At 43.7% G+C, this 14,098-nt stretch overlaps 2 protein-coding genes across 2 annotated transcripts in view; one reads left to right on the top strand and one right to left on the bottom strand.

The window, feature by feature from the left end:
- LOC311237586 (store-operated calcium entry-associated regulatory factor-like) overlaps positions 1-2,192 on the bottom strand; it is a 59,226-nt gene extending 57,034 nt beyond the window's left edge. The window contains exon 1 of the mRNA XM_084338425.1: positions 2,058-2,192. Within this exon, the coding sequence (XP_084194551.1) occupies positions 2,058-2,130 (73 nt within the window). The 5' untranslated portion in view covers positions 2,131-2,192. The remainder of the gene's footprint in view (positions 1-2,057) is intronic.
- Positions 2,193-2,566: 374 nt separating this feature from the next.
- Positions 2,567-14,098, top strand: part of LOC311237580 (E3 ubiquitin/ISG15 ligase TRIM25-like) — a 37,440-nt gene continuing 25,908 nt past the window's right edge. The window contains exons 1-2 of the mRNA XM_084338423.1: positions 2,567-2,817; positions 12,525-12,899. Coding sequence (XP_084194549.1) covers positions 2,584-2,817; positions 12,525-12,899 — 609 coding nt within the window. The 5' untranslated portion in view covers positions 2,567-2,583. The remainder of the gene's footprint in view (positions 2,818-12,524; positions 12,900-14,098) is intronic.

The following is a 14,098-nucleotide window of genomic DNA, read 5'->3' as shown; positions in this document are numbered from 1 at the left end:
GTACTGTCTATCTGTATGTCGTGCATATGGCTAGCTGATAACAAACTATCATTACACATGGGCAAAACAGAGTCCATTCTCTTCGGTTCAAATAACAAACTCAGCAGGACCGATGGCTTCTCAGTTACAGTGGGTGACAATATTGTCACAAGGAAAGATGAAATTACATACCATAGGTTCCATCCTAGAGGCTAATCTCTCCTGTGACAGAATGGCATCCAATGTAATAAAAAAAAGTCAACCAACGAACTAGATTCTTCTACCGGATCTCCTCTCTGGTAAACAAGAGAATACCCTGAAGACTCTAACAGGAGCACTCATTCACGGGTACTACGACTATGCTTGCACCCATGGTACCAAAGCACCTCAACGGCGCTAAAAACAAAATTACAAACATCTCAAAACAAACTGGTCGGACTACTGCTTGACCTTACTCCTAGAACCCACCTCACCCCTGCCCACTTTAACAACCTAGGATGGCTTAGAGTAGACGACAGAGTACAGCAACTTGCAGTGGGCCTGGTCTACAGGATACACTACACGACCAAGGTACCCATGTACATGTCAAAATACTTCCCAAAGGTCAGTGAATACCACGATCACAACACCAGAGGGAGCTCCACAAATCATGTTAAACCCAGATTCGGCTCAAACAAGGGACTAAACACGTTTTGCGGTTATGCCACATCGATGTGGAACACCCTACCCAAGGCTGTAAAGGAATGTGAATCACTACCCACTTTCAAAACCACTCTCAAAGAACACCTACGGAAGACTGCAATTCGAAACTGGCCCCTGTAAATGTCCTAACCCAACCCCCTCCAATGTACAGTAAATGACCAAGTATGGTTTCGTCAAGATTCCAATGTACAGTTTTGCTTGTACAGTTGTACAGTGTGTGTCCCCCACTCACCCTTCCTACCCAACCCCCCACCCACCTAACCACCTCCAATGTACAGCCCCCCCCCCCCCCCCCCCCCCACCTACCCAACCTCCTCCAATGTACAGTTTCTACGTCAAATGTATATACTCTCTTTTCTGGACTCTTTTTGTATCACAAACAGTACTGCATTTGCAAATCTAGTATGTCATAAATGTATAGATGTAGCAGTACTGTCTATCTGTATGTCATGCATGTCATATATGTTATGATGAATTGAAAATGGGGGACCCTGATGTAAACAAGACAAAAGTCTTTCTCTGGTCTGCATCCCCTTAACAATTGTATGTATTGAGCTGTACTGTACTGTACCCATTCTGCAATCTGTTAATACAATTTTCAATCAATCAATCAGTACGTTTTATAATGTTTCTGCAGTCATTGTTTTTAATTTCCCAACAACTATGTTCAGTCGAGCTGCGTCACGACCAGCGTTGCGTTGTTATTATGGGCTGAGCCGCCACGCAGGATAATGACGCCGCGCGCACGCGCGCGCGCACACGCACGCGCGGCCCCGCGCGCATGCGCATATGTTCCCTCGCGCACAATAATACACTTTGTTTGTATAGCCTAGCCTTTCATACAGAAACTGCAGCTCAAAGTGCTTCACAACAGAATTAAGACAGGCATAAAATGAGCACATAAAGTGCAGACATATAAAATCAGTTTTTCACATTAGGATCTAACATCCCAACAGGCAACCTTGTTTATGGTTTGATTCAGTTTTAATATAAATAATAAAAATAAAGAGAAGATTAATTAATTATCTACTCAGTCCCGAAGTTTGTGATGTAGATATGGAATGTCCCGGGTTGCTGCTGTTTGCAGAGTGTGTTGTTGTCCGGGGGTGAGTGGTGGTGGGTGGGGGGTTGAACAAAGAGTCCCAGACTGGTTGAAGACACCAGCCTATAGCGGCTATTGTTATGATAATGCGAGGTAGCGCCGCAGGTAAACACAACGATCCGAGCCGAGCGCAGCGCGTTCTCGCGAGCGCGTGCATGTGCGTGCACGCGCTTCTGCTCAAATCTTTAATACTCAGTGAGGTACCACTGAGTGGTACCCCGTGCCATGAACAACGCATGCCTGGTCACGACTCACAGCAGATCATCAAACTAACCTTCATTCCAACTGTTGACGAGGCCCACGAAGAAGAATAAAGGTACAAGAACCAGAATCATCTTGATCTTCATGTTCTCCGTTTCTCCTGCTGTGTATTAATATGTATTTCAGCTCCAACGCGGATCAAACTGGATACTCCTCGCATGCCCACCCAGGACTTACATGCAACATCTTAAGAGCACCACTAGGTGTCTCTGTAACACAGGCTATAAACATGATGCCTATTATGTAACAATCACTTCTGTTCTCGGTATATACTGTATTACATGAAATGTGGTGCTTGGCGGTGTAAGAAACCAAATAAATAATGGAAACATTAAGTTTTGTCTTTACTGTCTGCATCCTATATTATTTAAAACCACCCCAAAGACATTCTTAACTTTCTATGTTGAGTTAAATTCCGCCCCCTGGGAGGAAACCAGGAAGGGGAGGCCCTTCTCTCCCACTGCCTCTTCAGAGAAAACGAAACTGTTTTTTGGTCTCGTGTCGAGTAGACAGCCCTCAGAGAGAGCGACGTGGGTACAATGGCCGAACAGCAGGAGGGGGTTGTGTTGGACAACGACAAGGACCAGTTCTGCTGTTCTATCTGTCTGGACCTTCTTAAGGAACCAGTCACAGTCCCCTGTGGACACAGTTACTGCAGCAGCTGTATTGGATATTACTGGGACCATGTTGAGAAGAAGGTCTACAGTTGTCCCCAGTGCAGGCAGCGCTTCAAGCCGAGGCCTCCACTGAAGAAAAACACCATGCTGGCAGAGGTTCAAGTTTCAAGTTTCTTTAATAGTTGTCATACAGAAGTACAGAATACTTTTGTACAAAATGCTTCTTACTGTTGCGCTCCAGAGACTGTGCATGACAAGATAAGTATGAAATAAAAACATAGTAAAAATTAGAAGAAAAAAAAAAGAGGTCACAGTGTTCAGTTTAGACATATGTACAATGTTCGTCGACGTAGTTACCATACAATATACAATACTGTGCAGTGTACTAATATACAATACTATATAGTGCAAGGCATAAATGGACAAGGTGCAGTTTAGGTACAATTCACAGTAGGTGTACGAGTTGTAGTGCAAATCCTTTATCAATAAATATAAAGTGTAAGTGTGTTTGTGTGATCTAAAGTGTGGAGAGTGGGTGCTGCAGTGTGTTGTTTGTTTGAGTGAGTGTGTGTGTGCGTGTGGGTGTGTGTGCTGTGTGCATTTGATGGTTGTTGCATAGTGATTATTGTTCGTTTAGCGATTATTGTTCGTTTAGCAGCCTGATGGCCTGGGGATAGAAGCTCCTTCTGAGTCTTTCTGTGCTCGCCATAAGACTCCGGTATCGCTTGCCTGACGGCAGCAGTTCAAAGAGGCAGTTGTTCGGGTGGCTCGAGTCCTTAATAATTCTCTTAGCCTTCCCCTTGCACCGCTTGTTGTAAATGTTCTGGAGGGTGGGAAGCCCCCCTCTAATTGTGCGTTCGGCTGAACGTGTCACTCTTTGTAGTCTGCTACGGTCTTGTGCAGTGCTATTCCCAAACCAGGAGGTGATGTTGCCGGTCAGGATGCTCTCTATTGTACATGAGTAGAAGTTCCTAAGGATCTTCTGACTGACTTGGAACTTCCTTAGGCGCCTGAGGAAGTAGAGGCGTTGTCGTGCCTTCTTCACAACACTGTCAATGTGTGTGGTCCATGTCAAGTCCTCGGATATGTGGGCTCCGAGGTACTTGAAACTGTTCACTCTCTCAACTGGTGCCCCGTCGATGCTGAGGGGGCTGTAGTCCTTGACCCCCGACCTCCTGAAGTCCACAATCATCTCTTTTGTTTTGCTGACGTTCAGGGAGAGGCAGTTCTCCTGACACCACTGTGACAGGTTCTCTACCTCTTCCAGGTAGGCCCTTTCGTCGTTGGCAGAGATCAGGCCCCCCACTACTGTGTCATCAGCAAATTTGATGATGGTGTTGTTGTTCCGCTGTGCTACGCAGTCATGTGTGTACAGGGAGTAGAGGAGGGGGCTCAGAACACAGCCCTGGGGGGCCCCTATGTTGAGCGTGATGGATGAGGAGGTGCAGTTGCCGGCTCTTACCACCTGGGGTCTGCCCGTCAGGAAGTCCAGGACCCACTGGCACAGGTCATAGTTCAAGCCCAGGTCCCTGAGCTTGGCTATGAGTTTGGAGGGGACTATGGTATTGAATGCTGAGCTGTAGTCGATGAACAGCATTCTCACATAGTTCCCCTTCCTCTTGTCCAGATGTGATGCTGCTGTGTGCAGCACATGGGCTATGGCGTCCTCCGTGGACCTGTTGGGGCGATATGCAAATTGCAGAGGGTCCAGGTTGATGGGGAGGGAGGAACAGATGTAGCCCTTCACTAGCTTCTCAAAGCACTTCATGGCTATGGAGGTGAGGGCTACAGGGCGGTAGTCGTTGAGGCAAGCGGGCGTAGATTTTTTGGGTACAGGGATGATGGTGGACTTCTTCAGACAGGTGGGGATGACGGCCTGTTCCAAGGACAGGTTGAAGATGTCAGTGAATACCGGGGCCAGTTGGTCGGCACAGACTTTTAGGACGCGGCCGGGGATGCCGTCCGGTCCTGCTGCCTTCCTGATATCCACTTTTTTAAAGATCCGTCTCACCTCATGCTCTGTTACCCTGAACACTGAGTCTCCATCAGCAGACCCCCCCCCCCCCATTGCCGTGGTTTGTAGGCTGGTGTTGTTATTCACAGCCTCAAACCTCGCATAGAAGGAGTTGAGATCATTTGCTAAGGAGATGTCACTGTTCAGTTTGAGGGGGGTTCCTTTGTAGTCTGTCATTGTTCTGAGGCCCTGCCACATGCCTCTAGAGTCAGCCTGTTCAAACTGAAGTTCAACTTTATCCCTGTAGCGCCGTTTTGCCTCTATTACTGCTCTCCTGACGTTGTATCTTGCCATCTTGTGTTCTTCCATGTTGCCTGTCACCAGCCCGGTGTTGTATGCTGATGTGCGCACTTTCAGAGCCTCACGGACGGATTTGTCTACCCAGGGCTTTTGGTTTGGGTAGATATTAATTTTGGTGGTGGGGATTATTACTTCTACCTGAGTACAGACATAGTCAATCACCGTTTCGGTGTATTCGTTAATATTGGCTGTGTTATCACGGAGTACACTCCATTCTGTGCTTCCCAGCACTGCTTGGAGTGACTCTACTGACGTCACGGTCCAACGTTTAACCTCTCGCGAGACCACCGGCGTTCGCTTGAGACACTGTTTGTACTTAGGCAAAAGAAAAATTGCAACGTGATCGCTTTTACCGAATGGACTAAGAGCCTGTGTCTTGTACCCATTCTTAAATTGCGAGTATACATGGTCTAATATGTTCTCGCCTCTGGTGGGACAGGTCACATGCTGATAGAAATTCGGCAGCACCTTTTTAAGACGCGCGCTGTTGAAATCCCCCAAGACCAAAATGGCCGCGTCAACGTTAGCTGCCTGGAGTTTGTTTACCTCGTCGTGAAGTTTTGAAAGTGCGACCTCAGTGTTCGCGTGTGGTGGAATGTACACTCCGATGAGGATGATGGACGTTAACTCTCTTGGGAGGAAGAAGGGTCGACATTTTATCGTGATAAACTCCAGGTCTGGGGAACAGTGGTTAGACATTTCCTTTGTGTTGCCTAAATCGCACCACTCCTTGTTTATCATGAAGGCGATGCCGCCTCCTTTCTTCTTTAGTGACTCTAATGCCGTCCGGTCTTTTCGTAGAACGAAGAAATGGTCTGCCGGTTCTATTCGAGCCAGTGAGTGGCTCGATGAGCAGGTTGGCACCTTGCATGGCTCTGCTGTCGGTCTGTGAATGTGTGAGTGAATGGTAGAATGTGAGGAACAAATTGTTAATCGCTTTGGATAAAAGCACTATATAAATGCACCATTTACCAGTTTAAGAGGGGACCAGATGACCTATATGGCCCAAAACTGGGGGAGGGCCCTCAGTGTGTTTAGTGTTTACTAAAAGGTTTGTTTTAAAAGTTCAAAAAGTTGTTTTTTTCCCCTGGCCTTTTGTCTTATAAATTTTTTTAACATAGGGGCATTTTTAATGTGCGATAATACCAATGCTAACCATACTAATCCTCATACAGTGTTCCTACACATTTCAGAACTTTTTTCCTGGCCTACATTTCTTTGATTGAATCTGAAGTTTTTGGTCAGTGTGCAATATGAAGTAACTTATGCTAATAGTAGACTCAATAACAACAAATAGCTCTGATTGTCAGTAGGCCATTCATTTTGCGTATTGGCACTGACCCCCCCCCCCCCCCCATGTACATAAAGAGAGACAGAATATGTAATTTCTCATTACAGATGACGTTATGTTTTCCTTGTTTTGTGGTTTGTACATTGGAGGTGGTGGGGGGGGATGGGTAGGCGGGGTGGGGGGCAGGGAACAAACTTAACTTTTTGACTTACCAGCCATTTGGCTGGTAGATTTTAAAAACTACCAGCCATCCAGATTTTTTACAAGCCAAAAATTATAAATAGCTTTTTAGTATATGTGTTGTGTTATTATTACTATATAATACTCTCGTATGCTATTTTCAATTAATATCATAAACAACATAAGGAATATTAGCCTAATTTTGAGTGGACTGAAGGAATGAGTCAGCGTTAATAGTTTTAAATGCAAATAATTTATTGCGAATTTATTTACAATATGGAAGCAAAAGAATTAAAGAACATATTAAAACAACTTCAAACAAGATAAACAAATCCATACTTGCCACCTACAAGGCAACAAGGGATGTTAGCGGAGTCTGTAATGCATCCAGCCTTGTATGGAATAATAATATAATAATATATAATATCATGCATTGTTATGTAAACAATTCCACTGGGTAGGCTTTACAACCATAATTAGCTGAAAGTGAAAGCCGACACACCTATATGAACATGCTGGACTAACGTTATAAAAAAAACACAATAAACTTACTCGCACATCCAGGCGAAGTCCCTGTATGGTCTTGATTTTTTCGCTATAGCGTGGGCATTACGGAATAGTATCCGCATTTTAGCCAGAGTCGACTCTGACAGCTTGGTCAACAGTCGGAGCAGCCAGGAGCGGAGTAGACTGTGCTTTGTATCTAACAGAGCAGTCCCTGTGACAGCGTGACGTCTCGTGGCTTTTGATGGCTTCCAGTTTCATCACCGACGTCCCGATGACAAATGAATTTCGTTTTCTTTTATCCGTTGCTTTGGCACGACATGGTATACAAAACATTACCCCCCCCCCCCCCTCAAATTTAAGCCATTCTCGTGGTTTCCCGGAATCAGATGTGTACCATTTCTGGTTAAATTTCCTAACTACACCGACGCTAGTAGCAGGTGCAGTGTTATCGGTGGTGCTGGTGGTAGCAACTGACTCGTCAACGTTAATGTTGTCGCCTGTTTTTCTTAATTTTGAGGGGGGACCCGGGGGAGCTACTCCGGGAATATGCCTCCACATATTTGGTCAAATCAAATGCAAAATTAAATATCAGAGCACAATCAAAAACGCGATTGCAGGTTTTTTTTGTAGTAGGCTAAAGAACGGATGAAGACAGATCTCATGTGCGTCTCATGTTACAAACTTGATCTCGTGAGCAGAGCGCATCTCACACACACACAGTTTCACTTTCGTTTCAACTCACCACGCCCGCATCCAATAGGGTCCAGCTGCAGCCCCGGAGATTGTTCCTGATTGGGCAACTTCCGCCCGCTCCCACGACATTTCTCCCGCTCAGCTGGACTACTCCCTGCATCATATTAATCCCGACCCATGCAGTGGATTTAGTTGGCCGCCAGATGGCGCCCAGGCCTTAATTTATGATGGCCAAACATTAAATCTACACGCCTGTGGCGCTGGGCGTGTAACTATTTTGTACCCTGGTGGGGGGTAACTGTACATTGGATTATCGACAACCTTACTTGGTCCAAGAAGAGGGTCTTGTGTATTACTGGGTTAGGACATTTACTGTACATTGGAGGGGGTTGGGTTAGGACATTTACAGGTAGATGGGAGGCCGAAGGTCTCTAGAGGCTTCCGTTAATGAAATGATTGATCTGGTTAAACAGACTATATGTTATTGTAATATGAACTACATAATATACTATAATAACACATTTCCGTTTGTTGGCAACGGTTGTTGGGTCATATCTTTATGAAATTAATGTGTTGATAAGATAAAAACGACCTACGTTTGTGAAAAGGGGCGTTGCTGCGGAACCAATCAAAACGCGTTACAACGTCAGGTGACTTGATTTCTCCCAATGACATTCTTCAAGCCCTGGAACCAGGAAGTAAATATTGCTACTCGTCTGTTCACAACACTGGATAGCTCTGCATTCGGTAAGCTCTCAATTCATTACTATTACTATTGAAATGCATTTTTACTTAACTTTACAGCATTATTCAAACGTGATAGGAAGTTATGAGTCATCAGCAGTTTATATGTAGTCCGTTTTGACGTCCGATTACACATTGGAAAATGTTGTAGCCACAGCTCACAAAGACTAACGTTACCTACGTTAGCATTTTAACTTTAACATTACGTTAGTGTAAATCAAACAACTCTAACCCAATACTAATAATAGTAACTTGTTTCACATTCTTGCTGTGTGTTACACTATGGTAATAGCGGTCTTTGTTTTAGATGCTGTTGTCACTATGAATTACAAATGGGGGGCCCTGATGTAAACAAGACAAACGTCTTTCTCTGGTCTCCATCCCCTTAACAATTGTGTGTATTGAGCTGTACTGTACTGTACCCATTCTGCAATCTGTTAATAACGTTTTCAATCAATCAATCAATCAACATTTATAACACAATAACAAGTGTGAAAATAACATGTTATTTATTTTAACAGTAACATGTATTACAAAAACATATTCCCTGTTGTACTGCTGAGAAAAAAAATTGGCACTTTGATGGCAAGCTCCACATTCTCTGCCCTTTAATCACTGGAAACGGTTATTAGCTGATGTTGTAACAATGGAGCTTTCTACAGCTAGATTAAATGGTGCAAACTATCAAACAATAGATAGCTGGAACCAACAATGTGCATTGTATGCCTGTACCTGTGCCTTCCAAAAAAGAAATAAAATATATGAAAAAAAGAAGATACAGTGTTCTGACAGTCCAAACACAGACACATGTCTGTACATGGTAGGTTGTTTGATTTGCATGTGCATCGCCTCTTCATGCATTGTGTTTTTTTTGCAGGAGCAGTATACAAGTTCCAGGATTGCGACTGAGGCTGTAGGAAGTGACATCCAGTTAATCTCGAAGAAATCTCTGGACTGCTGATCACCACATGGGAACTGTATTGAGAGACATGAGCACAGTGAAGCAATAGTCGGGTGTCTGCTTCCTCCTGTATTGAGAACAGTGTTTGTAGTGGTAACACCTCCACCCCTGTGCCATCAGGGACTTCAACTGTGGCGGGTGGATTTACTGATCCCTCGAGAAAGTGCATTAACTTGGCTTTATCAGTTTTCACCATAGAGCCATCCATGTTCGCTATGGCTGCAGGGAAGGGTCCCAGACTGTAGACTAACATTTCCCCGATGTCAATCTTCCTGACTGTTCCCACCACTATAAGCCTGGCGAAGAGGTCTCGGTCTGCTTTCAGGGCCATCTCCTTGCCTCTCACCTTGGTAACACTTGATGTTGTTGTGTCCTTGAAGGTTTTGAGTTTCATCTTTTTTACAGGAGCATGGAAGTCCACCTCATCTGTTAGGAGACGTTGTTTAAAGAAATCGCCAAATGCCTTCTCACTGTACTAGTTACACATTACACACATACAAATGACAATAACACTATGTAACAACCATCAAATGCACTCACAGCACACACATCCACACGCACACACTCACTTTAAACAAACAACTCACTGCAGCACCCACTTTAGAACACCTAAACACACTTTATATTTATTGGCAAAGAATATGCACTACAACCCATACCTCATTACACCTTACTGTAAATTGTACCTCATCCCATTTCTGCATTGTACTGTATAGTATATTGTATTGTAACTCAGTTACTTTTCTACTCTGCATTGTACATTGTATGTATATATTGAACACTTGTCTACGTACTTGACTTCTATTTTTATCTAGCACAATCTCTGGAGCAAAACAGAAAGAAGCATTTTATATAAAAGTATTCTGTACTTCTGTATGACAACTAATAAAGAAACTTGAACATCAAAAAATCAACATTCTGTTCTCTATGCCAGGCTAGATCTGACCTTGACTCATGTTACAGGATTAATACACACTTTATACACAAATTGCATATAGCATTCTCTTTGGTAGCATTCATTCTGTGTTTATTGTGTCATACTGGGGAATAATATTAATATTATTATGTCCTATACATAATTTTAAATTCTGAGCAATTCAATCGTTTTTTTTATAGACGTCTGACATTGATTGAAAACGGTTAACAGATTGCAGAATGGGTACAATACAGTACAGCTCAATACACACAATTGTTAAGGGGATGCAGACCAGAGAGAGACCAACAAAGTGAGGTATGTAATACATTTCGAATCAAATTGTGGTCGGTTAGATCTAACGTTAATATCACGTTATCCATCTAATGGATAGCAAGCTCACCTGACGTCGGTATGGCTTGCGAAATACAATCTTATAGTAAGAAACAAAACACAAGTTGAACATAGTTTTGAAAGTTTTATTACAATAGTATTTAGGTTGGACCGTCGGATAGATAGCGTTAATATCACGTTAACCATCTAAAGCTCATCTGTGACGTCGTTATGGTTAATACAGTGCGAAATACAATCTTATATAGTAACAAAACAATACACAAATTGAACATAGTTTTGAACGTTTTATTACAATAGTATTTACTAGGGATGTCCCGATCCGATCACGTGATCGGAATCGGCGTCGATCACGTGCTTTTCAGAGTATCGGGGATCGGGAAAAAATAATAATAAGAATCGGCAGTCAAAAAAAGAAAAATTTTATTCAACAAACATGACCATGTCCACGTCTTAAACTCATACGGAGGCCTTAGTTTTGGTTTTAAAGTACATATAATATATCATCATTAATGTATTTATTGTCACACAGAGCAGAATAATTATCCACAACAAACACATTCCCCTTTAATTTTCACCGTTGCAACAAACATTCCCTTTAATTTAGACGCTACACGCTACACGCGACCACAACAACAACACGTCGCTCCCGAAACACGGTTAATATCCACTGACTTGAGCAGCTAGACTTAATGTCAGAGGTTTGGAACTAAGCATTTTAAAAGAAAGTCAAGCCAGTTGCAATGTTTGCAAGGAGGAGATTCCGCGTGGAGGAAAAACTCATGAAGCAGCAGGCTGGAGGCGAAGTTTTCTGACTAAATTTTCACCTGGAGGATAACGTTACGTGACTGAGGTTTATCGTCGGCGTTTCAGACCAGAATGGACCATTACGTAAGTCGAACACTGAATGTATACTAATGTGCAAACATATATTGAAACTTTTAATATTTCTCATATGAAGCAGAAGCACATTTCTCAGGGTGAATGTAATAACAAAAGCCTCCGCTCTCGCGCCCCGGACTATTATAAGCAACAGATGGGCTTGTCTCGCTCTGCCAGTTTCTGACAAAAATGCGTCAAAATTGATTACTAATGTGAAAGATCGGATCGGAAACGATCGGATCGATAGATATTTAAAATCACATGCTCGGGATCGGATCGGAAGCAAAAAAAGGCGATCGGGACATCCCTAGTATTTACTGTCTCATGTTGTGTATAATCAGCTAGCGTTCCAGTCAGATGCATTCTCCGTTGTTCATGTTGACAATTTTGGGGTCCCGAAATCCCGTTTCTGTATCCTGATTGGTTTATCAGCTAGAGGTGTCCAAAGATATGCATGAGAAAACATTTAATTTAAATGTAAGATTACGAACACCGATGACCAACAGACGGCTGGCCAACAAACGTATTTTGACTCAACATAATAACTAGATATTACACACAAAGAATTGTGTAGTCTGCCAACATGGATCAATCAAGTTCACTTTAGACTGACTCGGCCTCCCATCTAAGGGGCCAGTTTCGAATTGCAGTCTCCCGTAGAGCTCCCTCTGGTGTTGTGGTCGTGGTATTCACTGACCTTTGGGAAGTATTTTGACATGTACATGAGTACCTTAGTCGTGTAGTGTATCATGTAGACCAGGCCCATTGCAAGCTGCTGTACTCTGTCGTCTACTCTAAGCCATCCTAGGTTGTCAAAGTGGGCAGGGGTGAGGTGGGTTCTAGGGGTAAGGTCAAGCAGTAGTCTGACCAGTTTGTTTTGTGATGTTTGTAATTTAGTTTTTAGCGCCTTTGAGGTGCTTTGGTACCATGAGGTGCAAGCATAGTCGTAGTACCCTTGAATAAGTGCTCCTGCCAGGTGCCGTGCCATGGTCATCGTGACTGAGCCGTCCTCCTTCTGTCCTCCTAGGTGGTGGAGCAGCTGAAGAGGACAGGGGGCCAGCAGGCTTCTGCCTCTGCTGCTCTGACCTACGCCGGACCAGGAGACCTGGCCTGTGATTTCTGCACTGGAACCAGACGCCACAAGGCCCTCATGTCTTGCCTGGTGTGTCTGGCTTCTTTCTGCGAGACCCACCTCCAACCTCACCACAGTATCCCCGTGTTGAAGAAGCACAAGCTGGTAAAAGCCACGGCCCGACTGCAGGACAAGATGTGTTCTAGTCACGACAAGCTGCTGGAGGTCTACTGTCGTACGGACCAGCAGTGTATCTGTTATCTGTGCACCGTGGATGAACATAAAGGCCACGACACGGTGTCAGCTGCAGCAGAGAGGACTGAGAAACAGGTAGGACCAGAACATCTACTTCATGACGAAGATCACATTTAAAGAATGAGGAAGGTCCACAATGAACGAAGGTGTTTAATTAGATCATCATGAAACACAAGTGAAACGATTACTGAGGAAAATAGACCACAACCTGGCACAGGGTAGGTTAATAGTAGAAAGACATAAATATAGGCAATAGAAGTATAATACAAAATAAACTGTGTATACGCATTTGAGAAGGTAAACAATGTAATAAAATGTGCAGATGAGGGTCTGTATGGCACATCAGTTATATTATATGTTGCAATTATCTCACAAACTATAGGGCCGATCAGCCTGTGCTTTGAAGCAGAACGTTACAGAGGCATGAGTCAGGCAACAGGGATTTCCAGCATTCTCCATTGACTTTTATTTAGTCCCTCTGTGGAGAGTAGGCCTGCCGCGATAAGCAATAAATCGATTAATTGCCGCGATAATTAAAATGAATGCAATGATTTTGACGGGCGCGATTAATTGCTATTTGCGCGTTTGTTTTAATGAGGCGGAACCAGTGCCCCTTGTCAGTCACTGTCCGTGTTGGGAGGCGGGCCGCTGGCTTTACTACAGAGCACAGCACAGGAGCTCCGTGGGGCTAACGTTACCCCTCATTGTGTCTATTCTACTAGCATTAACGTTACTCATACAAACAATAGCGAGTTATATTGATCACGCTATGTACGATAGCCATGCTAAAACGCTAGCACAACATTAGCACCTAACCTAACAACAAGCCTTAACAAGTCAGCGATCTTTTTGCGAGACTAAACTCTCCGCTCGGTGGCAAATTGTGTTGATGTCGGTTTTGTTTAATCAATAAATGAGGCAGAATACACAGTGACTGTATCCTTTGTTTATTGCACTTGTGCCTGCTGCAAACAATGATTATGAAATCCTATGCGAGACATTAAAGATGGCGGCTTTCTGTTTTCGTTCAGACTCCCTCAGACTCTCCAACGAGTGACGCGTCTCTATTCTGACCAATCAGTGGTCTGCAGTGTTTCACATGACTTTTCTGGTACCACTTCTACTCGCTTGGAACCACGACAGAGCAGGGACTAAAAAAGTACCCAAAAAGTACCTGATAATCACAACAATACTTCCGGTCCGGTCGGTGGGCTTCAAAATAAAAGTCTAAAACACCGGAAAAGACGGAGCGGTGGGCTTCAAAATAAAAGTTT

The sequence above is a fragment of the Notolepis coatsorum genome (genome assembly GCF_963971535.1).
Source record: "Notolepis coatsorum genome assembly, contig: SUPER_11_unloc_1, whole genome shotgun sequence".
Classification (NCBI taxonomy): domain Eukaryota; kingdom Metazoa; phylum Chordata; class Actinopteri; order Aulopiformes; family Paralepididae; genus Notolepis; species Notolepis coatsorum.
This window is presented reverse-complemented; position numbering and strand designations above follow the sequence as displayed.